Source organism: Salvelinus fontinalis, chromosome 3 (genome assembly GCF_029448725.1).
Source record: "Salvelinus fontinalis isolate EN_2023a chromosome 3, ASM2944872v1, whole genome shotgun sequence".
In the NCBI taxonomy this organism is placed as follows: Eukaryota; Metazoa; Chordata; class Actinopteri; order Salmoniformes; family Salmonidae; genus Salvelinus; species Salvelinus fontinalis.
In genome coordinates this window covers 60,441,096-60,467,774 of record NC_074667.1, presented here as the reverse complement: position 1 = coordinate 60,467,774, position 26,679 = coordinate 60,441,096, and the positions used below count along the sequence as shown (strand labels likewise).

General features: G+C 44.8%; 1 protein-coding gene across 4 annotated transcripts in view; it reads right to left on the bottom strand.

Annotated features, from left to right (window-relative positions):
- Positions 1–310: 310 nt before the first annotated feature.
- Positions 311–26,679, bottom strand: part of LOC129851248 (transcription factor EB-like) — a 77,619-nt gene continuing 51,250 nt past the window's right edge. For 3 of the 4 annotated variants that reach the window (XM_055917662.1, XM_055917660.1, XM_055917663.1), the window contains 6 exons: positions 18,457–18,546; positions 11,752–11,869; positions 10,418–10,474; positions 3,891–3,966; positions 3,593–3,740; positions 311–3,193 (listed from right to left, as the gene is read on the bottom strand). In XM_055917662.1, the coding sequence (XP_055773637.1) occupies positions 2,669–3,193; positions 3,593–3,740; positions 3,891–3,966; positions 10,418–10,474; positions 11,752–11,869; positions 18,457–18,546 (1,014 nt within the window). In that variant the 3' untranslated portion in view covers positions 311–2,668. The remainder of the gene's footprint in view (positions 3,194–3,592; positions 3,741–3,890; positions 3,967–10,417; positions 10,475–11,751; positions 11,870–18,456; positions 18,547–26,679) is intronic. The other variant, XM_055917661.1, reaches the window with a different exon arrangement.

Sequence of the window (26,679 nt, the reverse complement as noted above, 5' to 3'; positions counted from 1 at the left end):
GGGACCCTGGCTGGGCTTGTCAGATGGGTCTCTGACTCTCCCTGGTGGAGTAAAATAGGAACAGCAATGTTGGTGTCAGGTCTAACAGTATGATGAAGCTGTTCCAAGACACTGATCAAACTCTGTGGCACACACACACACACACACCAACACACACCAACACACACCAACACACACCAACACACACACACACACACACACACACACACACACACACACACACACACACACACACACACCCCCCCCCCCCCCCCTCTTCATCGGTATGCATCTCACACAAACACTAAAGAAACACTCTGGGAGCGCTGGGTGGATTTTGGTAAAACATTTTATATCCAAAGCAAAACCAGAATGCCAGTTTCCCCTGACCAGTCGGCCAGAGTCAGTCAAATACAGTGACATGGGGAGGGGGACAGTCACAGAGAGGACAACACGCCACATTATCTGCAGACAAGCTCTTTAAAATGTTGGCTGGACAATATACACAGAAGTAAAACAATTGATTACAAACATTGGAGCAGGGTAAAGGCGAACTCTGGCAGACAGAGAGAAGGTCAGGTTTGTTCAAGGCTATGCCAACGCTATGGCAACAGAACTCCTCGATGGTAGTTCTGAGTTCCATCAGAAGGAAGTAGTCTAAATGGAAACCAAAGTCGGGTCAAAAGTGGCACCATGAAGGAAAATACCCTGTTCTTGTGTTGCTTGGGTTTGGCTTGGTACCAGTACAGGCCATCTTCACATTCACAAAAATCACAATTAAAACTTAATAAAATAAAATAAAATCACATCTCAACTTAGTCTCTGGCTCCAATTTCTATAGGTTAAAAAAGAGAGAAAATCCCAATCAATATAAAAATGACATCATTCTGTAAAGGAACACAATCTTCTAAACTCTTCAAAGCCTGGTGAAATGTGAATAACTCTTACACAAAGACAAGTATAGAATATGGCTCCCCACTGGTCGTACACTGTCACGCAAGTGGCTTAAATACTTTCACTTTTAAATGGCTATTAGAGAAAAAGGTACTTTAGGAATAAAATAAAATAAAAAGCACAAATACAAATAAAATACATTTTAAGTGGCATAAAACTGAAAATTATTTCATGTACAAAGTCAATTAAATAATATAGGTTCCAGTGCATTGGGAGATCAAATCAAATACAGCAACAAACTATAATAGAATACAAACAAATACCTTTAAAATCATAATTTTTCATCCTTTTTTCTGTACTGATCATAAGCCATATCAAATCAAAGCGTTGCCCTCAGTCCCTCACCCAAATCTGAAAGTCATTTGTTTACCTGTTAGTATATTTATGTATTGTACGGCCGTAGTTTGGTTTCTACAGAGTTGGTTTGGTTAGTACCTGGTGAGTGTCTAGTTTAACCTGGTTGACCCAAAGCTGACAGTTATACAAGCACAGACTGGGTGAGGTACTGAAGTCTCGATCAAAGTCTTGATTTGAACACAGCCTCAAGGCACACTGCTGTGTGTGTGTGTGTGTGTGTGTGTGTGTGTGTGTGTGTGTGTGTGTGTGTGTGTGTGTGTGTGTGTGTGTGTGTGTGTGTGTGTGTGTGTGTGTGTGTGTGTGTGTGTGTGTGTGTGTGTGTTACAGTGGAGACAAAGACATTACTGGGTTATCTAAGCCAATCTCTATGACTGCTCCTCTCCTAACTATACAGTACAACTTACTAAAAGACAACCCTCTCCCACCCTCTCCTCTCCCCACCCTCCATCTCAGCCAGAGAGAGTGGGGCTTCAGGTGGCTAACACAAGGCCCATTGGCAGGTTTGGGTCAGGGATACAGAAGATCCTGAGTCGCTACATAGCACCCTATGATGCTACACAGTGGCACTACTTAGAAACCTGTGGAGCTATATAACCCCTTGCATCGCTACAACACCTCTCTCCTCAACTTTCAGAGTTCACACAGGGGTCAGAGGTCATGGAGTGCACTTGGCAGTACCCACAAGGCTAAAGGTCATAGGTGACACAGGAGAAGGCAGTAGCTTGCAGACTCGAGGTCATGCCAGTGTGATTTACAAAGTAAGGGGTCGAGGTCTGTGTGTCTCAAACCTTTGTCAGTGCCTCACATATTTCCCTTCAAATAACAGGGGCTCTTCTGTGTTAGAGTGAACTAGAATGTGTCTATGCTGTGTGTGTGTGTGTGTGTGTGTGTGTGTGTGTGTGTGTGTGTGTGTGTGTGTGTGTGTGTGTGTGTGTGTGTGTGTGTGTGTGTGTGTGTGTGTGTGTGTGTGTGTGTGTGTGTGTGTGTGTGTGTGTGTGTGTGTAATAGATTGTTTATCATTCAGAGGTGCTCTGATATTTACAGTGGTAGGACACAATTATTTCAATCTGAAACATTGTTTCATTTCTCATATTGCTGTTGAATGTGTATCTATACGAGTGCTAAGAAAGGGTGTGCATCTATGAGAATGTCAAGTTTGTGTGTGTAAGTGTGTATCAGTGTTTGTACAGCGTGCTTGGAGTGTGTGTGAGGGAGTTTAGAGTGCAAATGTATGCTGGCAGGGTTGTTGAACAGAGCATACACATGTCACAGTATATCAGTGCTCTGGGTCTATTTCTACTGTGTACATTACGTACCATATGTGTGTGTGTGTACACACTATGTGTGTGGTTCTACAGTGTGTGTATGTATAATCCATCTACAGTATATCTGCATCCTCTATGCTGAAGCTGGATCTGCGGCTGGAGTCGACCGAGGCCTCAGGGGACATGGCAGAGAGCAGGGGGTCTCCACCCAGAGGAGACAGGGGCTCGTCCATCATCAGGAAGCCCAGCTCGCCTCTCCTTCCCTGGGTACCAAGGCCGCCCAGCTCCCCAAGCCCCGACAGGCCCTCTGGGAAGCCAGGCACCCCGTCACACAAGTCCAGCGACTGGGCAAAGTCAAAGGGCTGGGAGCTGCCCACGGCTGAGTACTGGAGGGGAAGCTGGGGCTGGAGGTGAGGGGGCAAAGGGGGCAGCTGCCCGAGCTGTCCCTGCTGAGGCTGGAGGTGGTGGGACTGGGGGTGGTGGAGGTGTTGCTGGCCCTGGGCCTGAGCCTGCTGCTGGTGGAGCTTCTCCTCAGGGCTGGTCTCCTGTTTGACGTAGGAACCCATCAGGTCACCAGAACCCATCCCAGAGGGAGAGGAGCTGGGGAGGCCGTGCAGACGAGCCTGCATCTCCAACTCCTACACACAGACAGACAGACAGACAGACAGGCAGACAGACAGGCAGGCAGACAGGCAGACAGACAGACAGACAGACAGACAGACAGAGAGAGAGAGAGAGAGACAGAGACAGAGACAGAGACAGAGACAGAGACAGAGACACAGAGACAGAGACAGAGACACAGAGACAGAGACAGAGACAGAGACAGAGACAGAGAGACAGAGAGACAGAGAGACAGAGAGACAGAGAGACAGAGAGACAGAGAGAGACAGAGAGAGACAGAGAGAGACAGAGAGAGACAGAGAGGAGGAAGAGATGATGAACTGCATGGCACGGCATTCTAAAGCTCATACATGCTCTTTAATGTATGTACTGCATGCGTGTGAGTGTGTGTGTGTGTGTGTATGCGTGTGTGTTACCTGGATGCGCAGCCACAGCTGTTTGTTGGCCATCTCCATCCTCTTGAAGTTGTTCTCTACCTCTCTGGTCCTCTGCATGTCCTTCTGCATCCGCTTGATGTACTCTACTGAGGCCCTCAGAATAGTGCCCTTATTCCAGCGCACGTCCCTACAGAACATTCCAGAAGAACACGTTTGTTTCTGATGACCATAGTCTAGTTGCACATAGGCATACAAGAAGAAGCCCACGTAAGTTTACATCATACCACTTAGACATCGAAGACCAAACAACAACACACAGTGAAGTGAGATGACTTACAGGTCATTGGTTTTGGGGATCATACCGCCCAGCTCTTTAATCCGGTCGTTGATGTTGAACCTCCTCCTTCTCTCAACTAAACCACAGGAAAAGATGGGAAATGTGTTGCAACAATGGCATTTGGAATTTCATGTGAGGCCTTCGACAACCCAAGAACATGAACACAAATGCATGCATATACGCAGCCACACGCAAATACAATGAGGTGACTATATACTCCTGCTGTTATTGCTGGCTTTGTGCAGCATAGCCACAATAAAGACTTATAGTGTAGATGAGTAGATGAGTGTTGGAGGTTATTGGAGGTTATAAACAGACAGATATACCCCTGCTATTGAGAAAGGCCGCCGTAGGCAGACATGGCTCTCAAGAGAAGACAGGCTATGTGCTCACTGCCCACAAAATGAGGTGGAAACTGAGGTGCACTTCCTAACCTCCTGCCAAATGTATGACCATATTAGAGACACATATTTCCCTCAGATTACACAGTTCCACAAAGAATTCCAAAACAAACCCAATGTTGATGAACTCCCATATCTACTGGGTGAAATACCAGTGTGCATCACAGCAGCAAGATTGGTGACCTCTTGCCACAAGAAAAGGGCAACTAGTGAAGAACAAACACCATTGTAAATACAACCCATATTTATGTTGATTTATTTTCAGATCTTTTTACTTGAACTATGTGCACGTCGTTACAACACTGTATATAGACACCATCTGACATGTCTTTATTCTCTGTGTGTGTGTGTGTGTGTGTGTGTGTGTGTGTGTGTGTGTGTGTGTGTGTGTGTGTGTGTGTGTGTGTGTGTGTGTGTGTGTGTGTGTGTGTGTGTGTGTGTGTGTGTGTGTGTGTGTGTGTGTGTGTGTGTGTTTGTGTGTGTGTGTGTGTGTGAGAGAGAGGGGGACAGTAGCATTCCTGCAGCTTATTGTGTCCCGCAAACTACTACTCCCACACTGACTCTGTACCCCCGCACGCTGACTCTGTACCCCCGCACACTGACTCTGTACCCCCGCACGCTGACTCTGTACCCCCGCACACTGACTCTGTACCCCCGCACACTGACTCTGTACCCCCGCACACTGACTCTGTACCCCCGCACACTGACTCTGTACCCCCGCACACTGACTCTGTACCCCCGCACACTGACTCTCTACCACCGCACACTGACTCTGTACCCCCGCACACTGACTCTGTACCCCCGCACACTGACTCTGTACCACCGCACACTGACTCTGTACCCCCGCACACTGACTCTGTACCCCCGCACACTGACTCTCTACCACCGCACACTGACTCTCTACCACCGCACACTGACTCTGTACCCCCGCACACTGACTCTGTACCCCCGCACACTGACTCTCTACCACCGCACACTGACTCTCTACCACCGCACACTGACTCTGTACCCCCGCACACTGACTCTCTACCCCCGCACACTGACTCTGTACCCCCGCACACTGACTCTCTACCCCCGCACACTGACTCTCTACCCCCGCACACTGACTCTCTACCCCCGCACACTGACTCTCTACCCCCGCACACTGACTCTGTACCCCCGCACACTGACTCTCTACCACCGCACACTGACTCTGTACCCCCGCACACTGACTCTGTACCCCCGCACACTGACTCTGTACCCCCGCACACTGACTCTCTAACCCGCACACTGACTCTCTACCCCCGCACACTGACTCTCTACCCCCGCACACTGACTCTCTACCACCGCACACTGACTCTCTACCACCGCACACTGACTCTCTACCCCCGCACACTGACTCTCTACCCCCGCACACTGACTCTCTACCCCCGCACACTGACTCTCTACCACCGCACACTGACTCTCTACCACCGCACACTGACTCTCTACCCCCGCACACTGACTCTCTACCCCCGCACACTGACTCTCCACCCCCGCACACTGACTCTCCACCCCCGCACACTGACTCTCCACCCCCGCACACTGACTCTCTACACCCGCACACTGACTCTGTACCCCCGCACACTGACTCTGTACCCCCGCACACTGACTCTGTACCCCCGCACACTGACTCTGTACCCCCGCACACTGACTCTCTACCCCCGCACACTGACTCTCTACCCCCGCACACTGACTCTCTACCCCCGCACACTGACTCTCTACCCCCGCACACTGACTCTCTACCCCCGCACATTGACTCTCTACCCCCGCACACTGACTCTGTACCCCCGCACACTGACTCTGTACCCCCGCACACTGACTCTCTACCCCCGCACACTGACTCTCTACCCCCGCACACTGACTCTCTACCCCCGCACACTGACTCTCTACCCCCGCACACTGACTCTCTACCCCCGCACACTGACTCTCTACCCCCGCACACTGACTCTGTACCCCCGCACACTGACTCTGTACCCCCGCACACTGACTCTCTACCACCGCACACTGACTCTCTACCCCCGCACACTGACTCTCTACCCCCGCACACTGACTCTGTACCCCCGCACACTGACTCTCTACCACCCCACACTGACTCTGTACCACCGCACACTGACTCTCTACCACCCCACACTGACTCTCTACCACCGCACACTGACTCTCTACCCCCGCACACTGACTCTCTACCCCCGCACACTGACTCTCTACCCCCGCACACTGACTCTCTACCCCCGCACACTGACTCTCTACCACCGCACACTGACTCTGTACCCCCGCACACTGACTCTGTACCCCCGCACACTGACTCTGTACCCCCGCACACTGACTCTGTACCCCCGCACACTGACTCTGTACCCCCGCACACTGACTCTGTACCCCCGCACACTGACTCTGTACCCCCGCACACTGACTCTCTACCCCCGCACACTGACCTGTACCCCCGCACACTGACCTGTACCCCCGCACATTGACCTGTACCCCCGCACATTGACCTGTACCCCCGCACATTGACCAGTACCCCCGCACATTGACCAGTACCCCCGCACATTGACCAGTACCCCCTGTATATAGCCCCGCTATAGTTATTTTACTGCTGTAACGACCTGTTGTATTCGGCACTTTTTCAAATACCATTTTGATTTAACACAGGCACTCCACATATACACCCTAAAAAACTAGTGTGACAGGCAATTAGACTTTAGTGCCAGAGCAGCAGAAAGGTGTGGGTTAAACATCCACCTGTGGTTGCCCTGTATCAGCTGAATTACCACGGTGTGTGCGTGTGTGTGTGTGTGTGTGTGTGTGTTCGTGTGTGTGTGTGTGTGTGTGTGTGTGTGTGTGTGTGTGTGTGTGTGTGTGTGTGTGTGTGTGTGTGTGTGTGTGTGTGTGTGTGTGTGTGTGTGTGTGTGTGTGTGTGTGTGTGTGTAGAGGGAAAGAGATAGAGAGAGAGGTGTACTTTAAACAGAGAGAGATAGTAAACAGGAGAGGGATGTTCAAAAAGTGCAAACTCATTCATATTCAACTTTGCAAGAGAGACAGATAGGAGAGAGAGAGAGAGAGACAGATAGGAGAGAGAGAGAGAGAGAGCCACAAGAAAAGGGCAACCAGTGAAAAACAAACACCATTGTAAATACAACCCATATTTATGCTTACTTATTTTAACTTGTGTGCTTTAACCATTTGTACATTGTTACAACACTGTATATATTTAATATGACACTTGTAATGTCTTTATTGTTTTGAAACTTCTGTATGTGTAATGTTTACTGTTAATTCGTTTTGTTTGTTTCACTTTTGTGTATTGTCTACCTCATTTGCTTTGGCAATGTTAACACATGTTTCCTATGCCAATAAAGCCCCTTGAATTGAATTGAATTGAATTGAGAGAGACAGATAGGAGAGAGAGAGACAGATAGGAGAGAGAGAGAGAGACAGATAGGAGAGAGAGAGAGAGAGACAGATAGGAGAGAGAGAGACAGATAGGAGAGAGAGAGAGAGACAGATAGGAGAGAGAGAGAGAGACAGATAGGAGAGAGACAGATAGGAGAGAGAGAGAGAGAGAGAGAGAGACAGATAGGAGAGAGAGAGAGAGAGAGAGAGACAGATAGGAGAGAGAGAGAGAGAGAGAGAGACAGATAGGAGAGAGAGAGAGAGAGAGAGAGAGAGAGAGAGAGAGAGAGAGAGATAGGAGAGAGAGAGAGAGAGATAGGAGAGAGAGAGAGAGAGATAGGAGAGAGAGAGAGAGAGATAGGAGAGAGAGAGAGAGAGACAGATAGGAGAGAGAGAGAGAGAGAGATTCAAATTCCACAAATTCAAATTGGCTATACTCAAACTCTTCAACATTATCCTCACTGCAGGTATTTTCCCCGATATTTGGAACCAGGGATTGATCACACCAATCTATAAAAATGGAGACAAATTTGACCCAAATAATTACAGAGGAATTTGCGTTAACAGCAACTTGGGGAAAATTCTCTGCAGTATTATAAATAGCAGACTACATCATTTCCTTGACGAACACAACGTCCTGAGCAGAAGCCAGATTGGATTACTGAAAAATTTTCGTACAACAGACCACATTTACACCCTCCACACTCTAATTGATAAACAAGTTAACCAAAACAAAGGCAAAATCTACTCGTGTTTTGTAGATTTCAAGAAAGCATTTGATTCAATTTGGCACGAAGGTCTTTTTTATAAACTAATAGAAAGTGGTATTGGAGGGAAAACATATGATTTTATTAAATCAATGTACACTAAAAACAAATGTGCGGTTAAAATTGGCAACAAGCAAACAGACTTCTTCTCTCAGGGGCGGGGAGTGAAACAGGGCTGCCCAATAAGTCCAACATTATTTAACATCTACATTAATGAATTGGCAAAAACATTAGAAGAATCGGCAGCACCTGGTATCACCCTACACAACACTGAAATCAAGTGTCTGCTGTACGCAGATGACCTGGTGCTGCTGTCTCCCACTAAAGAGGGGTTACAGCAGCACCTAGATCGTCTTCACAGGTTCTGTCAGACCTGGGCTCTGACCGTTAACCTAAAAAAAAACAAATATAATGATATTCCAAAAAAGGTCGGGAAATAAGGATGACAAATATAAATTCTATTTGGACACAGTTCTATTAGAACACACCAAAAACTACACATATCTAGGACTAAATATGAGCAACACAGGTAGCTTTCACATGGCTGTGAATGAGCTGAGAGACAAAGCAAGAAGAGCATTCTATGCCATTAAAAGGAACATCAAAATTGAAATTCCAATTAGAATCTGGCTCAAAATTTTTCAATCAGTTATAGAACCAATTGCTCTATATGGCAGTGAAGTATGGGGTCCACTCTCTAATAATGAATTCACTAAATGGGACAAACATCCAACTGAAATATTGCATGCAGAGTTTTGCAAGACTGTATTGCAAGTACAAAGAAAAACTCCAAATAACGCATGTAGGGCAGAATTGGGCCAATACCCCCTCCTCATTCGAATAGAAAAAAGAGCCATAAAATTTTACAACCATCTAAAAACAAGTGACCCTAAAACATTCCATCACACAGCTCTACAATGTCAAGAGATGAAACCAGAGAAGACTCCCCTCAGCCAGCTGGTTCTGAGGCTCAGTTCACCAACCCAAACCAACCCCATAGAGCCTCGGGACAGCCCTCAGAAAATCTGGCCCAACCAAATCATCACAAAACAAAAAGAAAAATATATAACCTATTGGAAAGACACCACAAAAAATCAAAGTAAACTTCAATGCTATTTGGCTCTAAACAGACAGTACATGGTGGCAGACTATCTGACCACTGTGACTGATAGAAAACTGAGGAAAACATTGACTAGGTACAGACTCAGTGAGCACCGTCTGGCTATAGAGACCGGTCGTCACAGACAAACCTGGCTGCCCAGAGAGGACAGGCTGTGCTCACTCTGCTCCAGAGGAGAGGTAGAGACAGAGGTGCATTTCCTACTACACTGTGACAAATACTCAGACCTAAGAGCATATTTCTTTCCCAAAATTATAACTCAATACAAAGAATTTGAAACTATAAAAGATGAAGAAAAAATCAAATATTTATTGGGTGAAAAGCCAAAATGTGCAGTTTTGGCAGCCAAATATGTGTCCTCCTGCCACAACCTGAGGGACAGCCAGTGAAAAATGCAAAGTAATATTGATAATATTTCCCATTTAGCTTAGTTTTGTTTTGTCTTTCATACCAGGTCATATGTCTTCTCAAGTCATATTGACACTGGTCTACTACTGTTGCTTTAATTTATTGTTGTTCTGATTAATATTGTTGTTGTTGTTAATGGTAATCCCATGTCCACTACTACTAGTATTATTACTGTTGGTCCCACCATTTAATATATATATATTTTGTATATATATACATATATATTTGATTTTTATTTTTCGATATATATACTTTGACAATGTAAGTAATAACGAACCTACCATGTCAATAAAGTCAATTGAATTGAATTGAATTGAATTGAGAGACAGATAGGAGAGAGAGAGAGAGAGACAGATAGGAGAGAGAGAGAGAGAGAGAGAGAGAGAGAGAGAGAGAACAAGGGAAAGGGCAGAATAAACTCACTCAGGTTGTGGTTGTCTTTCTTCTGTCTCTCCTTGGCCATCGCACGGGCTTCTGCATCTTGACAAAAACAACAAGCAATGAACTAACACTGTCCTCACACAACCCATCAACACTAACTACTATCAGCTGCCAAAAAAACCTTAGAGACGGTATGTACATCCCTATGAGACGGTACAGTATGTACGTCCCCATGAGACGGTATGTACGTCCCGATGAGACGGTATGTACGTCCCTATGAGACGGTATGTACGTCCCCATGAGACGGTATGTACGTCCCCATGAGATGTATGTACGTCCCCATGAGACGGTATGTACGTCCCTATGAGACGGTATGTACGTCCCCATGAGACGGTATGAACGTCCCCATGAGACGGTATGTACGTCCCCATGAGACGGTATGTACGTCCCTATGAGACGGTATGTACGTCCCCATGAGACAGTATGAACGTCCCTATGAGACGCTATGTACGTCCCCATGAGACGGTATGTACATCCCCATGAGACGGTCGGTCCTGTGAAACATTACTAAAGGAAACCTGGGCTGATTGATGTCACAGGCTGGCCCTCACAAACGGGTGTGAAATGACACATTACAGTAGAAACGTGTGGCTTCAGAAAAACACTGTTTCATAACATGTTAACAGCCATGAACCCATTGGGATGTTTATGTGGTGCTCCTCTGCTGAGTGTGTGAAGCACGCATATTCATTTGTGTGTGTGTCAAATGTGCATTAGGATGCACATGTGTGAAAGAGTGTGTAGTAAGTGTGATTTCTGTTTGTAGTTTGGGGTGATAGAGAGTGTGACGTCTGTTTGTAGTTTGGGGTGATAGAGAGTGTGCAGATCACTTTAACTCACTCAACTGGGATACAGTGTTTCCCCGTAACTGTCAATGAAGAACTACATTGCTTCATTTATTAATTTAATTTCATCACAGCAGAAGTGACGTTCAATGAACCCGTCGTTTTGAGAAAAATAGACCCTGCAGAGGAGGCTGGTGGGAGGAGCTGTAAAAGGACGGGCTCCTTATAATGGCATGGAGTGAAACATGTGGTTTCCATGTGTTTGATAGCGTTCCATTCATTCCATTCCAGCCATTACAATGAGCCCGTCCTCCTATAGCTCCTCCCACCAGCCTCCTCTTATACCCTGGTTTACTCAGCATCTGATTGAGACCTCGAAAACCAGGTGGGAAAACTGGTAGGAAACCATTTTGGCCTGCAGGTCTCTCTCTGATTGGTTGCTATTTCTCTGAGAGCTGTGTGGTTGCTGTGTGTCTAAGCTTGTCTCTGATTGGTTGCCATGGCTGTGCCTGCGGCTGTGATTGGTCCTACCCGTCAGCTCTCGTTTGATGGCCAGGTTGGCAGGGCAGGAGTTGCTGGTCATGGCGATGGATTGACCGGTCATCCCAGGGCCCGTGTACACGTCCAGGTGACTGCTGGACAGAGGGAGCTGAGGAGGGGACACATCAGAATGAGCATCGCATAACCTACACTCTATAATATCAATAACACAGAGGATTGGTCATTGGGGTCACTCTCTTTGTGAGAGGAGAATCCATGGAAAGAGGAGATTGAAGGGTTAAACAGGGGTTATGCATGCTAATACTTCAGATGAAGTATCTTCACTTAATCTCTTACAAATGACTAGTCACTTACTCTCCTATCAAGTTCAATGAAGAATGGGTTCCAACACTGACACCAAGCACATCCTTCAGATGGGGAAATGATAGTTAGATAAACTATTCTTACAAGGCACTCTATTTTCAGGGCAGTTTAGACCCCACGTTAAGTCCTGGCGGTTGTTTGATAGCCTGATACACAACAGAATTCAGGAAACGAAGCACGAAACACAACCTAGGAACACATTTCTTTTCCATAAACACTGTTTCCTGAGATCACCCTCAATTAACTGATTGAGAGAGAGAGAGAGAGACAGAGAGCGACAGAGAGAGTGAGACAGAGTGACATATTTCCCTCAGGTTACACAGACCCATAAAGAATATGAAAACAAATCCAATTTTAATAAACTCTCATATCTATTGGGTGAAATACCATCACAGCAGCAATATTTGTGAACGGTTGCCACAAGAAAATAGCAACTAGTGAAGAACAAACACCATTGTAAATACAACCCATATTTATGTTGATTTATTTTCCATTTTGCACATTGTTACAACACTGTATATAGCCATAACATGACATTTGAAATGTCTCTATTCCATTGGAACTGGAGTGTAATATTTAGTGTTCATTTTTTATTGTTTATTTCACTTTTGTTTATTATCCATTTCACTTGCTTTGGCAATGTAAACATATGTTTCCCATGCCAATAAAGCCCTTTGAATTAAATTGAATTTAGAGCGAGAGACAGAGAGAGACAGAGAGAGGGGGAGACGGAGAGAATTCGAAGACAGAATGGTGAAGGCAGTGTCTCCTGGGAGTTATATGGCATCATATTGTGCGTAACCCTGGTTAGCCCTCTGAGCCTGAGGGAACTTAATAAACACACAGTGTGTTACATGTTTAGTGGCTGTAAAGAGCAGATAGCAGAAGATAACAGGCCAATATCACACCTGGAAACTACTGCCTCTAACTGCCTCTGCTCTGACAGACACACAATTATTGACTATCGGTCTCTCTTCTTATCTCTACAGCTTTATTCTCTGACCATATCTCTAGCCCAGCCTCTGTTTGGAAGACTTGCGGTCTCCTCTGTAGAGGTTGTGTAGAGGTTGTGTAGAGGTTACGTAGCAGGCCCTATGGGCTACTACTAGTCAAGCACCCTGATAAGGGATTTGAAGATGAAACCTCCAATAATAAAGAAACACTTTGAATTCCACACAAGAGGATGTGGCTGAATATCTCCTTTGCAATACTAATGAGGCTTGACTGATAGGAGAGGTAGATACCTTATCACTGAGACTACTGACGAGCAGCCCGGTCTCACTCACACATGCACACAGTTAAACCACAGGCTCAAAACAGACCGCTAAGTGGACGGAGACCTCTGATCACTCATCAAGCAAACAGATCTACAGTACACTGATCAAAAGGAAATGACGTCTTCAGTAGGGTCTTCCTCTCCGTTATCTTAAATCTGGGACATGAAGTTAAGAGTTAGGTGTAACCCTCTCCTCTCCTTGTCCCTTCCTCTCCCCTCTCTGTGACTGTCTCCCATCCTACACACAATCAGCATGACCCGATAATGTCCATTTATAACAAACTCTCACTCTCGCAAGTCAGTCATGCCTGGCATTCTCTCAGTGGCGTTCCCAAGCTTTCCTTAAACTCACAGATTCCAGGGAGTATACCATGATAATCCTGCTCACGGATTAGCAGATGAGTTTCATTCATTAGGGGAAAACTCAGTGTTTAAGGAAAGTTAACGAGGAAAGAACCTCCAAAAGCAGAGAGAAGATTTGTAAGGTAACTGACATTAGCCCTGAGGGATCTCATTATAAACATCTCAGCAGAGCACAGAGACCTTGACAGAGAGAACAGCATAACTGTTTAGAGGTCTGCATATTAAGTATCTACAGAACTAAAAAAATCTTCTTCGCTGATTTGTTGCACATCTGGTGCAAAATTGTAGCAATGCGATGGGAATACCTTATCTCCCTCACCATCAATACTCCATACAGACAGCTGAATCCATGCACAGAGCCACTTTATACCACTGTCCCAGGATGCAAATCACACCGCTCAGTTTAGCTCCTGGACGGGCAATCAATTTCCAAATAGCTAAATCTAATCAATGACTATGATATTGAATATTATGTAATCACACACACCCAACACAACACACACAGTACTGAGTGATCAAGAGCCAATCAACTGAACCAGGAACACCAAGAGATAAACCCAGAGAATGCCCTTCCATTCCACACACACACACACACACACACACACACACACACACACACACACACACACACACACACACACACACACACACACACACACACACACACACAGTGACCTTTACGCTGTCATGCCAGACAGTTAATGTCCCATGCAGTTCTCTCTCTAATGGCCGAGCGTGTCCCTCACTGGAAGTTTGCCCACAGCGATAGGGCTCAGCTCAACCGCTCCATATCAAAGTGCTGCTTCCTTCCAGCCTCCAGCCTGCAGCCCCAGGGGCCTGAGGACTAGACTCATCCCCTAATCAGAGACTCGAGGCTGGGAGTTAGAGATGACCCGCCCTGCCCCAGCCCCAGCCAATCCAGAGAGGGGTCATGAGGGAGGGGGGCATAACTCTCCTAACTCTCCTGCCTCACTACTGACCAAGATGGGGGAACAAATACACAAACCTCATATTTCCCAACCACACACACAAATGCATGCACACACACAGACACACACACAAACCAGAGCGCAGACCTCTTACCAGTTGGATCTGTTCCCCATCTATCACCTCCACGATGGCATACGTCTTATTCATCTCCTTCCTCCTTTCGTCCTTCTCTGGATACGTCTCCCTCTTAGTCTCTCACACTGACTCACTGGCTCGCCCCAGCCCTCTTCAGAGACTAACCAATCTCACCAAATCCCTCTCTCTTCTACCTCTCGGCTATACAATGAACTTTCCCCTAACTGGACTTTCAGCCTGTTTTTCCCCCATTCCCCTCCTCCTTCTCCTCCACCTCTCCTTCCCTCTTCCTCTCTTTCCAAATGCCTTGTAAACAAGTTGTACTCTACCTAGCGGTGGTTTAATTGTTCATTCGGAGCCATTCCTTTAAAACCCAGAGCTCTGTGCTTCTGCTCGAAGAAAGACGCTCTCAGACCACAGACTTTTTTAGGGCTAGGAATGCCCCTCTTCCTCTCTCTTTCAAAACTGCAGCACTTCACGTCAATAATTTAAAATCAATGAACTACTTAGAGTCCTTTAAAACAACTGAAGGTTTCCCCTGAGGTGGGAAGGCAGCAGCAGCAGACAGCTAATTGAAGCCAATATAGATTAGCAGTTATTCATTAAACACTGAGGAACAAAAAACCACAGGCCCACTGCCCCCCCGCCAACATCAAATATCGGCCATTTTGAAGTTTGGGAAGCTAAATGCAACAGTAATAACAACAACAGTAGTTCTCAGATAGGACACAAACAACAGTAGTTCTCAGATAGGACACAAACAACAGTAGTTCTCAGATAGGACACAAACAACAGTAGTTCTCAGATAGGACACAAACAACAGTAGTTCTCAGATAGGACACAAACAACAGTAGTTCTCAGATAGGACACAAACAACAGTAGTTCTCAGATAGGACACAAACAACAGTAGTTCTCAGATAGGACACAAACAACAGTAGTTCTCAGATAGGACACAAACATACAGAAGAGTCTGTAGCTTCAGATGGAGGGATTCTGATAAACGGAACAACGCGTCTCTTTCTCCCCTCAGAGCCCAGTCACAGCCTTAGTACTGATGAGTCGGCATAATCACCCCATTGACTCACACAGGGAGGGGTGGACTGGGACCAAAATAGAACAGAGAGGGGTAAGACAGGGGTGAGAGAGGGGTGAGAGACGGGTGATAGAGGTAGATAGAGGGGTGAGAAAGGACACGGGAGAGGCAGAAAGTGGTGAGAGATGGGTAGAGGAACGTCAAGAGGAGTACGTAAAGGGCAGATCATACACTACACTGAACAAAAATATAAACGCAACATGTAAAGTGTTGGTCCCATGAGCTGAAATAAAACATCCCTGTTAGTGAGCAGTTCTCCTTTACCAAGAGAATCCATCCACCTGACAGGTGTGGCATATTAAGAAGCTGATTAAACTGCAAGATCATTACACAGGTGCACCTTGTACTGGGGACTCTAAAATGTACAGTTTTGTCACACAACACAATTCCATTGATGTCTTAAGGTTTGAGGGAGTGTGCAATCGGCATGCTGACTGCAGGAATGTCCACCAGAGCTGTTGCCAGAAAATGTAATGTTCATTTCTCTACCATAAGCGTTCTCCAACGTCATTTTAGAGAATTTGGCGGTACGTCCAACCGGCCTCACAACCGCAGATCACGTGTAACCATGGCAGCCCAGGACCTCCACTTCTGGTTTCTTCACCTGTGGGATCGTCTGAGACCAGCCACCCGGACAGCTGATGAAATTAAGGAGTCTGTCTGTAATAAAGCCATTTTGTGGGGAATAGCTCATTTTGATTGGCTGGGCCTGGCTCCCAAGTGGGTGGGCCTATGCCCTCCCAGGACCACCCATGTCTGCACCCCTGCCCAGTCATGTGAAATCTATAGATTAGGGCCTAATTAATTAATTTCAATTGATTTCCTTATATGAACTGTAACTAAAATCGTTGAAATGGTTGCATTTGCGTTTATACACTGCTCAAAAAAATAAAGGGAACACTAAAATAACACATCCTAGATCTGAATGAATGAAATATTCTTATTAAATACTTTTTTCTTTACATAGTTGAATGTGCGGACAACAAAATCACACAAAAATTATCAATGGAAATCAAATGTATCAACCCATGGAGGTCTGGATTTGGAGTCACACTCAAAATTAAAGTGGAAAACCACACTACAGACTGATCCAACTTTGACGTAATGTCCTTAAAACAAGTAAAAATGAGGCTCAGTAGTGTGTGTGGCCTCCACGTGCCTGTATGACCACCTTACAACGCCTGGGCATGCTCCTGATGAGGTGGCGGATGGTCTCCTGAGGGATCTCCTCCCAGACCTACTAAAGCATCCGCCAACTCCTGGACAGTCTGTAGTGCAACGTGGCGTTGGTGGATGGAGCGAGACATGATGTCCCAGATGTGCTCAGTTGGATTCAGGTCTGGGGAACGGGCGGGCCAGTCCATAGCATCAATGACTACCTCTTGCAGGAACTGCTGACACACTCCAGCCACATGAGGTCTAGCATTGTCTTGTATTAGGAGGAACCCAGGGCCAACCGCACCAGCATATAGTCTCACAAGGGGTCTGAGGATCTCATCTCGGTACCTAATGGCAGTCAGGCTACCTCTGGCGAGCACATGGAGGGCTGTGCGACCCCCCAAAGAAATGCCACCCCACACCATGACTGTCCCACCGCCAAACCAGTCATGCTGGAGGATGTTGCAGGCAGCAGAACGTTCTCCACGGCGTCTCCAGACTCTGTCACGTCTGTCACATGTGCTCATGTGCTCAGTGTGAACCTGCTTTCATCTGTGAAGAGCACAGGGCGCCAGTGGCGAATTTGCCAATCTTGGTGTTCTCTGGCAAATGCCAAACGTCCTGCACGGTGTTGGGCTGTAAGCACAACCCCCACCTGTGGACGTCGGGCCCTCATACCACCCTGCTGGAGGTCATTTTGCAGGGATCTGGCAGTGATCCTCCTTGCACAAAGGTGGAGGTAGCGGTACTGCTGCTGGGTTGTTGCCTTCCTACGGCCTCCTCCACGTCTCCTGATGTACTGGCCTGTCTCCTGGTAGCGCCTCCATGCTCTGGACACTACGCTGACAGACACAGCAAACCTTCTTGACACAGCTCGCATTGATGTGCCATCCTGGATGAGCTGCACTACCTGAGCCACATGTGTGGGTTGTAGACTCCGTCTCATGCTACCACTAGAGTGAAAGCACCGCCAGCATTCAAAAGTGACCAAAACATGAGCCAGGAAGCATAGGAACTGAGAAGTGGTCTGTGGTCACCACCTGCAAAACCACTCCTTTATTGCGGGTGTCTTGCTAATTGCCTATAATTTCCACCTGTTGTCTATTCCATTTGCACAACAGCATGTGAAATGTATTGTCAATCAGTGTTGCTTCCTAAGTGGACAGTTTGATTTCACAGAAGTGTGATTGACTTGGAGTTACATTGTGTTGTTTAAGTGTTCCCTTTATTTTTTTGAGCGGTTTATTTTTCTTCAGTATATTAGTCCTATCTATCCATCCATCTCGACACACACCCACCTAACCCACCTAACCCACCTAACCCCTGGAATAGTCAATTCAACCCAGTTCAGAAGTGTTCAATCCTTGACAATCCCACTTAGGTTGAAAATGTACTGACTGTATGGTATAATACTTACTGTGTTGGACATCTGAACAGGGTCAATGTACTGCTGGATGTCATCATAGCTCGACTGCATGCTGATGATGTCATCGATGACCTCATCCATCTGTGCCAAGAACAAGAAGTGAAAAACTGTTTAAATACTTATACATTCAAGTACACTAAGATCAGTGATGCCACATCATATACAGACAGACCAAGGCAGCCATGTTGTGCAAACTGAGTAGATCAACTTCATTATCATGCCAGACGTTTCTTGCAGATAAGTGCTACACATTGGTGGTGAATGAAGTTCCCTATATAAGTGTGAGCCAGCTCTCTGGAAAAAGGTTGTTCAAATGAATTATGTGAAAAGTTATCATTAACTCTTTATTGACCATCTCTTGCACCTTGTACAGTAAGCTTCTCCGATGCACAGTATGCACCTTGTACAGTAAGCTTCTCCGATGCACAGTATGCACATTGTACAGTAAGCTTCTCCGATGCACAGTATGCCCCTTGTACAGTAAGCTTCTCCGATGCACAGTATGCACATTGTACAGTAAGCTTCTCCGATGCACAGTATGCACCTTGTACAGTAAGCTTCTCCGATGCACAGTATGCACATTGTACAGTAAGCTTCTCCGATGCACAGTATGCACATTGTACAGTAAGCTTCTCCGATGCACAGTATGCACCTTGTACAGTAAGCTTCTTCAATGCACAGTATGCACCTTGTACAGTAAGCTTCTTCAATGCACAGTATGCACATTGTACAGTAAGCTTCTCCGATGCACAGTATGCACCTTGTACAGTAAGCTTCTTCAATGCACAGTATGCACCTTGTACAGTAAGCTTCTCCGATGCACAGTATGCACCTTGTACAGTAAGCTTCTTCAATGCACAGTATGCACCTTGTACAGTAAGCTTCTCCGATGCACAGTATGCACCTTGTACAGTAAGCTTCTCCGATGCACAGTATGCACCTTGTACAGTAAGCTTCTTCAATGCACAGTATGCACCTTGTACAGTAAGCTTCTTCGATGGACAGTATGCACCTTGGCTGGACTGCAACATACGGAATGGTCTATGTTCCTCTCTAACTGGACTAGAGACTCTCAGCTGATGGTTAACTGTTCTGCTAACTGTTCTGTTAACTGACTTGAGGCTGAGGCTAGTTGAGGTTAACTAACTGTTCTGTTAACTGACTTGAGGCTGAGGCTAGTTGAGGTTAACTAACTGTTCTGTTAACTGACTTGAGGCTGAGGCTAGTTGAGGTTAACTAACTGTTCTGTTAACTGACTTGAGGCTGAGGCTAGTTGAGGTTAACTAACTGTTCTGTTAACTGACTTGAGGCTGAGGCTAGTTGAGGTTAACTAACTGTTCTGTTAACTGACTTGAGGCTGAGGCTAGTTGAGGTTAACTAACTGTTCTGTTAACTGACTTGAGGCTGAGGCTAGTTGAGGTTAACTAACTGTTCTGTTAACTGACTTGAGGCTGAGGCTAGTTGAGGTTAACTAACTGTTCTGTTAACTGACTTGAGGCTGAGGCTAGTTGAGGTTAACTAACTGTTCTGTTAACTGACTTGAGGCTGAGGCTAGTTGAGGCTAACTAACTGTTCTGTTAACTGACTTGAGGCTGAGGCTAGTTGAGGCTAACTAACTGTTCTGTTAACTGACTTGAGGCTGAGGCTAGTTGAGGCTAACTAACTGTTCTGTAGTTGAGTGATGCACTTCTGAACTCTAAAGTTGCTGGTCTGCTCAGGTCTGTAGAAGATGCTGGGGAAGTTACATGTGTTGCTACGCCAGTGTGTGTGTGTGTGGACCAAAGTCTGTGGGGTTCAAAGGGCGTTGCAGTGTGTGTTATCCCCCTGTCATGCATTATGCTGTAATTACTTTAGCGAGGCCATAATGGAGCATTTAAAGTGCAATGATAATCAGAGCTAGTTAGCCTCAGTTAGCTAACACAGCGACCTTTGGGTGCACACTGCTGTACAACACCTTTATAGAGCTGGCCCTGGGTCTGTGGATGCCACCGAGATCAATAGCCGGTATTTGCGTGCGCGTGCGCGTGCACACACACACACACACACACACACACACACACACACACACACACACACACACACACACACACACACACACACACACACACACACACACACACACACACACACACACACACAGCAGAGATGGTAGGTTGCGATCCATCATAATAAGGTGCAATGCTGTCATAATGATGCCTTCATAAACTGTGAATAGAATATAAGGTAATCCCTAAATCCTCTCTTTATACAGCCTGGTAATCAAGTTGTATAGGAGATATTGCAGGGTTATATGTTCAATCCCACACGTTCTAGGCTTTATGGACCAAGGGAATGTGTCCATGATTTATGTCTTGTTGAGGTCAGGTTAGCCCCCTCAGAAATACAGTGAATTACAGAACATCACTTTCTCACAGATTATCACAGCTGAGACGGGCTTTTATGTTTGTCTAGACATGAGCTTTAGTACAACAGTGTGTGCAAACGTGTGTGTTTGTGTTGAGTGTGAGAGAGTATATCTGTGTTGTGAGAGAGTATATCTGTGTTGAGTGTGAGAGAGTATATCTGTGTTGTGAGAGAGTATATCTGTGTTGAGTGTGAGAGAGTATATCTGTGTTGTGTGTGAGAGAGTATATCTGTGCTGTGTTGAGTGTGAGAGAGTATATCTGTGTTGAGTGTGAGAGAGTATATCTGTGTTGAGTGTGAGAGAGTATATCTGTGTTGTGTTGAGTGTGAGAGAGTATATCTGTGTTGTGTTGAGTGTGAGAGAGTATATCTGTGTTGAGTGTGAGAGAGTATATCTGTGTTGTGTTGTGTGTGAGAGAGTATATCTGTGTTGAGTGTGAGAGAGTATATCTGTGTTGTGTTGAGTGTGAGAGAGTATATCTGTGTTGAGTGTGAGAGAGTATATCTGTGTTGTGTTGTGTGTGAGAGAGTATATCTGTGTTGAGTGTGAGAGAGTATATCTGTGTTGAGTGTGAGAGAGTATATCTGTGTTGAGTGTGAGAGAGTATATCTGTGTTGTGTTGAGTGTGAGAGAGTATATCTGTGTTGTGTTGAGTGTGAGAGAGTATATCTGTGTTGAGTGTGAGAGAGTATATCTGTGTTGTGTTGAGTGTGAGAGAGTATATCTGTGTTGTGATGAGTGTGAGAGAGTATATCTGTGTTGTGTTGAGTGTGAGAGAGTATATCTGTGTTGTGTTGAGTGTGAGAGAGTATATCTGTGTTGTGTTGAGTGTGAGAGAGTATATCTGTGTTGTGTTGAGTGTGAGAGAGTATATCTGTGTTGTGTTGAGTGTGAGAGAGTATATCTGTGTTGTGATGAGTGTGAGAGAGTATATCTGTGTTGTGTTGAGTGTGAGAGAGTATATCTGTGTTGTGTTGAGTGTGAGAGAGTATATCTGTGTTGTGTTGAGTGTGAGAGAGTATATCTGTGTTGTGTTGAGTGTGAGAGAGTATATCTGTGTTGTGATGAGTGTGAGAGAGTATATCTGTGTTGTGTTGAGTGTGAGAGAGTATATCTGTGTTGAGTGTGAGAGAGTATATCTGTGTTGAGTGTGAGAGAGTATATCTGTGTTGTGTTGAGTGTGAGAGAGTATATCTGTGTTGTGTTGAGTGTGAGAGAGTATATCTGTGTTGTGTTGAGTGTGAGAGAGTATATCTGTGTTGAGTTGAGTGTGAGAGAGTATATCTGTGTTGAGTTGAGTGTGAGAGAGTATATCTGTGTTGTGTTGAGTGTGAGAGAGTATATCTGTGTTGAGTTGAGTGTGAGAGAGTATATCTGTGTTGTGTTGAGTGTGAGAGAGTATATCTGTGTTGTGTTGAGTGTGAGAGAGTATATCTGTGTTGAGTGTGAGAGAGTATATCTGTGTTGAGTTGAGTGTGAGAGAGTATATCTGTGTTGTGATGAGTGTGAGAGAGTATATCTGTGTTGTGTTGAGTGTGAGAGAGTATATCTGTGTTGAGTTGAGTGTGAGAGAGTATATCTGTGTTGAGTGTGAGAGAGTATATCTGTGTTGTGTTGAGTGTGAGAGAGTATATCTGTGTTGTGTTGAGTGTGAGAGAGTATATCTGTGTTGAGTGTGAGAGAGTATATCTGTGTTGAGTGAGAGAGAGTATATCTGTGTTGTGATGAGTGTGAGAGAGTATATCTGTGTTGAGTGTGAGAGAGTATATCTGTGTTGTGTGTGAGAGAGTATATCTGTGTTGTGTTGAGTGTGAGAGAGTATATCTGTGTTGAGTGTGAGAGAGTATATCTGTGTTGAGTGTGAGAGAGTATATCTGTGTTGTGTTGAGTGTGAGAGAGTATATCTGTGTTGAGTGTGAGAGAGTATATCTGTGTTGTGTTGAGTGTGAGAGAGTATATCTGTGTTGTGTTGAGTGTGAGAGAGTATATCTGTGTTGAGTTGAGTGTGAGAGAGTATATCTGTGTTGAGTGTGAGAGAGTATATCTGTGTTGTGTTGAGTGTGAGAGAGTATATCTGTGTTGTGATGAGTGTGAGAGAGTATATCTGTGTTGTGTTGAGTGTGAGAGAGTATATCTGTGTTGAGTGAGAGAGAGTATATCTGTGTTGAGTGTGAGAGAGTATATCTGTGTTGAGTGTGAGAGAGTATATCTGTGTTGAGTGTGAGAGAGTATATCTGTGTTGAGTGTGAGAGAGTATATCTGTGTTGTGTTGAGTGTGAGAGAGTATATCTGTGTTGAGTGTGAGAGAGTATATCTGTGTTGTGTTGAGTGTGAGAGAGTATATCTGTGTTGTGTTGAGTGTGAGAGAGTATATCTGTGTTGAGTGAGAGAGAGTATATCTGTGTTGAGTGTGAGAGACTATATCTGTGTTGAGTGTGAGAGAGTATATCTGTGTTGAGTGTGAGAGAGTATATCTGTGTTGTGTTGAGTGTGAGAGAGTATATCTGTGTTGAGTGTGAGAGAGTATATCTGTGTTGTGTTGAGTGTGAGAGAGTATATCTGTGTTGAGTTGAGTGTGAGAGAGTATATCTGTGTTGTGTTGAGTGTGAGAGAGTATATCTGTGTTGAGTTGAGTGTGAGAGAGTATATCTGTGTTGTGTTGAGTGTGAGAGAGTATATCTGTGTTGAGTGAGAGAGAGTATATCTGTGTTGTGATGAGTGTGAGAGAGTATATCTGTGTTGAGTGTGAGAGAGTATATCTGTGTTGTGTGTGAGAGAGTATATCTGTGTTGTGTTGAGTGTGAGAGAGTATATCTGTGTTGAGTGTGAGAGAGTATATCTGTGTTGAGTGTGAGAGAGTATATCTGTGTTGTGTTGAGTGTGAGAGAGTATATCTGTGTTGAGTGTGAGAGAGTATATCTGTGTTGTGTTGAGTGTGAGAGAGTATATCTGTGTTGTGTTGAGTGTGAGAGAGTATATCTGTGTTGAGTTGAGTGTGAGAGAGTATATCTGTGTTGAGTGTGAGAGAGTATATCTGTGTTGTGTTGAGTGTGAGAGAGTATATCTGTGTTGTGATGAGTGTGAGAGAGTATATCTGTGTTGTGTTGAGTGTGAGAGAGTATATCTGTGTTGAGTGAGAGAGAGTATATCTGTGTTGAGTGTGAGAGAGTATATCTGTGTTGAGTGTGAGAGAGTATATCTGTGTTGAGTGTGAGAGAGTATATCTGTGTTGAGTGTGAGAGAGTATATCTGTGTTGTGTTGAGTGTGAGAGAGTATATCTGTGTTGAGTGTGAGAGAGTATATCTGTGTTGTGTTGAGTGTGAGAGAGTATATCTGTGTTGTGTTGAGTGTGAGAGAGTATATCTGTGTTGAGTGAGAGAGAGTATATCTGTGTTGAGTGTGAGAGACTATATCTGTGTTGAGTGTGAGAGAGTATATCTGTGTTGAGTGTGAGAGAGTATATCTGTGTTGTGTTGAGTGTGAGAGAGTATATCTGTGTTGAGTGTGAGAGAGTATATCTGTGTTGTGTTGAGTGTGAGAGAGTATATCTGTGTTGAGTTGAGTGTGAGAGAGTATATCTGTGTTGTGTTGAGTGTGAGAGAGTATATCTGTGTTGAGTTGAGTGTGAGAGAGTATATCTGTGTTGTGTTGAGTGTGAGAGAGTATATCTGTGTTGAGTGTGAGAGAGTATATCTGTGTTGTGTTGAGTGTGAGAGAGTATATCTGTGTTGAGTGTGAGAGAGTATATCTGTGTTGTGTTGAGTGTGAGAGAGTATATCTGTGTTGAGTGTGAGAGAGTATATCTGTGTTGAGTTGAGTGTGAGAGAGTATATCTGTGTTGTGATGAGTGTGAGAGAGTATATCTGTGTTGAGTTGAGTGTGAGAGAGTATATCTGTGTTGTGTTGAGTGTGAGAGAGTATATCTGTGTTGAGTGTGAGAGAGTATATCTGTGTTGTGTTGAGTGTGAGAGAGTATATCTGTGTTGAGTGTGAGAGAGTATATCTGTGTTGTGATGAGTGTGAGAGAGTATATCTGTGTTGAGTGTGAGAGAGTATATCTGTGTTGTGTTGAGTGTGAGAGAGTATATCTGTGTTGTGTTGAGTGTGAGAGAGTATATCTGTGTTGTGTTGAGTGTGAGAGAGTATATCTGTGTTGTGTTGAGTGTGAGAGAGTATATCTGTGTTGTGTTGAGTGTGAGAGAGTATATCTGTGTTGTGTGTGAGAGAGTATATCTGTGTTGAGTGTGAGAGAGTATATCTGTGTTGTGTTGAGTGTGAGAGAGTATATCTGTGTTGTGTTGAGTGTGAGAGAGTATATCTGTGTTGTGTTGAGTGTGAGAGAGTATATCTGTGTTGTGTGTGAGAGAGTATATCTGTGTTGAGTGTGAGAGAGTATATCTGTGTTGAGTGTGAGAGAGTATATCTGTGTTGAGTTGAGTGTGAGAGAGTATATCTGTGTTGTGATGAGTGTGAGAGAGTATATCTGTGTTGTGTTGAGTGTGAGAGAGTATATCTGTGTTGTGTTGAGTGTGAGAGAGTATATCTGTGTTGAGTTGAGTGTGAGAGAGTATATCTGTGTTGTGATGAGTGTGAGAGAGTATATCTGTGTTGTGTTGAGTGTGAGAGAGTATATCTGTGTTGAGTTGAGTGTGAGAGAGTATATCTGTGTTGTGATGAGTGTGAGAGAGTATATCTGTGTTGTGTTGAGTGTGAGAGAGTATATCTGTGTTGTGTTGAGTGTGAGAGAGTATATCTGTGTTGAGTTGAGTGTGAGAGAGTATATCTGTGTTGTGTTGAGTGTGAGAGAGTATATCTGTGTTGAGTGTGAGAGAGTATATCTGTGTTGAGTGAGAGAGAGTATATCTGTGTTGTGATGAGTGTGAGAGAGTATATCTGTGTTGAGTGTGAGAGAGTATATCTGTGTTGTGTTGAGTGTGAGAGAGTATATCTGTGTTGAGTGTGAGAGAGTATATCTGTGTTGAGTGTGAGAGAGTATATCTGTGTTGTGTTGAGTGTGAGAGAGTATATCTGTGTTGAGTGTGAGAGAGTATATCTGTGTTGTGTTGAGTGTGAGAGAGTATATCTGTGTTGAGTGTGAGAGAGTATATCTGTGTTGAGTTGAGTGTGAGAGAGTATATCTGTGTTGAGTGAGAGAGAGTATATCTGTGTTGTGATGAGTGTGAGAGAGTATATCTGTGTTGAGTGTGAGAGAGTATATCTGTGTTGTGTTGAGTGTGAGAGAGTATATCTGTGTTGAGTGTGAGAGAGTATATCTGTGTTGTGTTGAGTGTGAGAGAGTATATCTGTGTTGTGTTGAGTGTGAGAGAGTATATCTGTGTTGAGTGTGAGAGAGTATATCTGTGTTGTGTTGAGTGTGAGAGAGTATATCTGTGTTGTGTTGAGTGTGAGAGAGTATATCTGTGTTGAGTTGAGTGTGAGAGAGTATATCTGTGTTGAGTGTGAGAGAGTATATCTGTGTTGTGTTGAGTGTGAGAGAGTATATCTGTGTTGTGTTGAGTGTGAGAGAGTATATCTGTGTTGAGTGTGAGAGAGTATATCTGTGTTGAGTGTGAGAGAGTATATCTGTGTTGAGTGTGAGAGAGTATATCTGTGTTGAGTGTGAGAGAGTATATCTGTGTTGTGTTGAGTGTGAGAGAGTATATCTGTGTTGAGTGTGAGAGAGTATATCTGTGTTGTGTTGAGTGTGAGAGAGTATATCTGTGTTGTGTTGAGTGTGAGAGAGTATATCTGTGTTGAGTGAGAGAGAGTATATCTGTGTTGAGTGTGAGAGACTATATCTGTGTTGAGT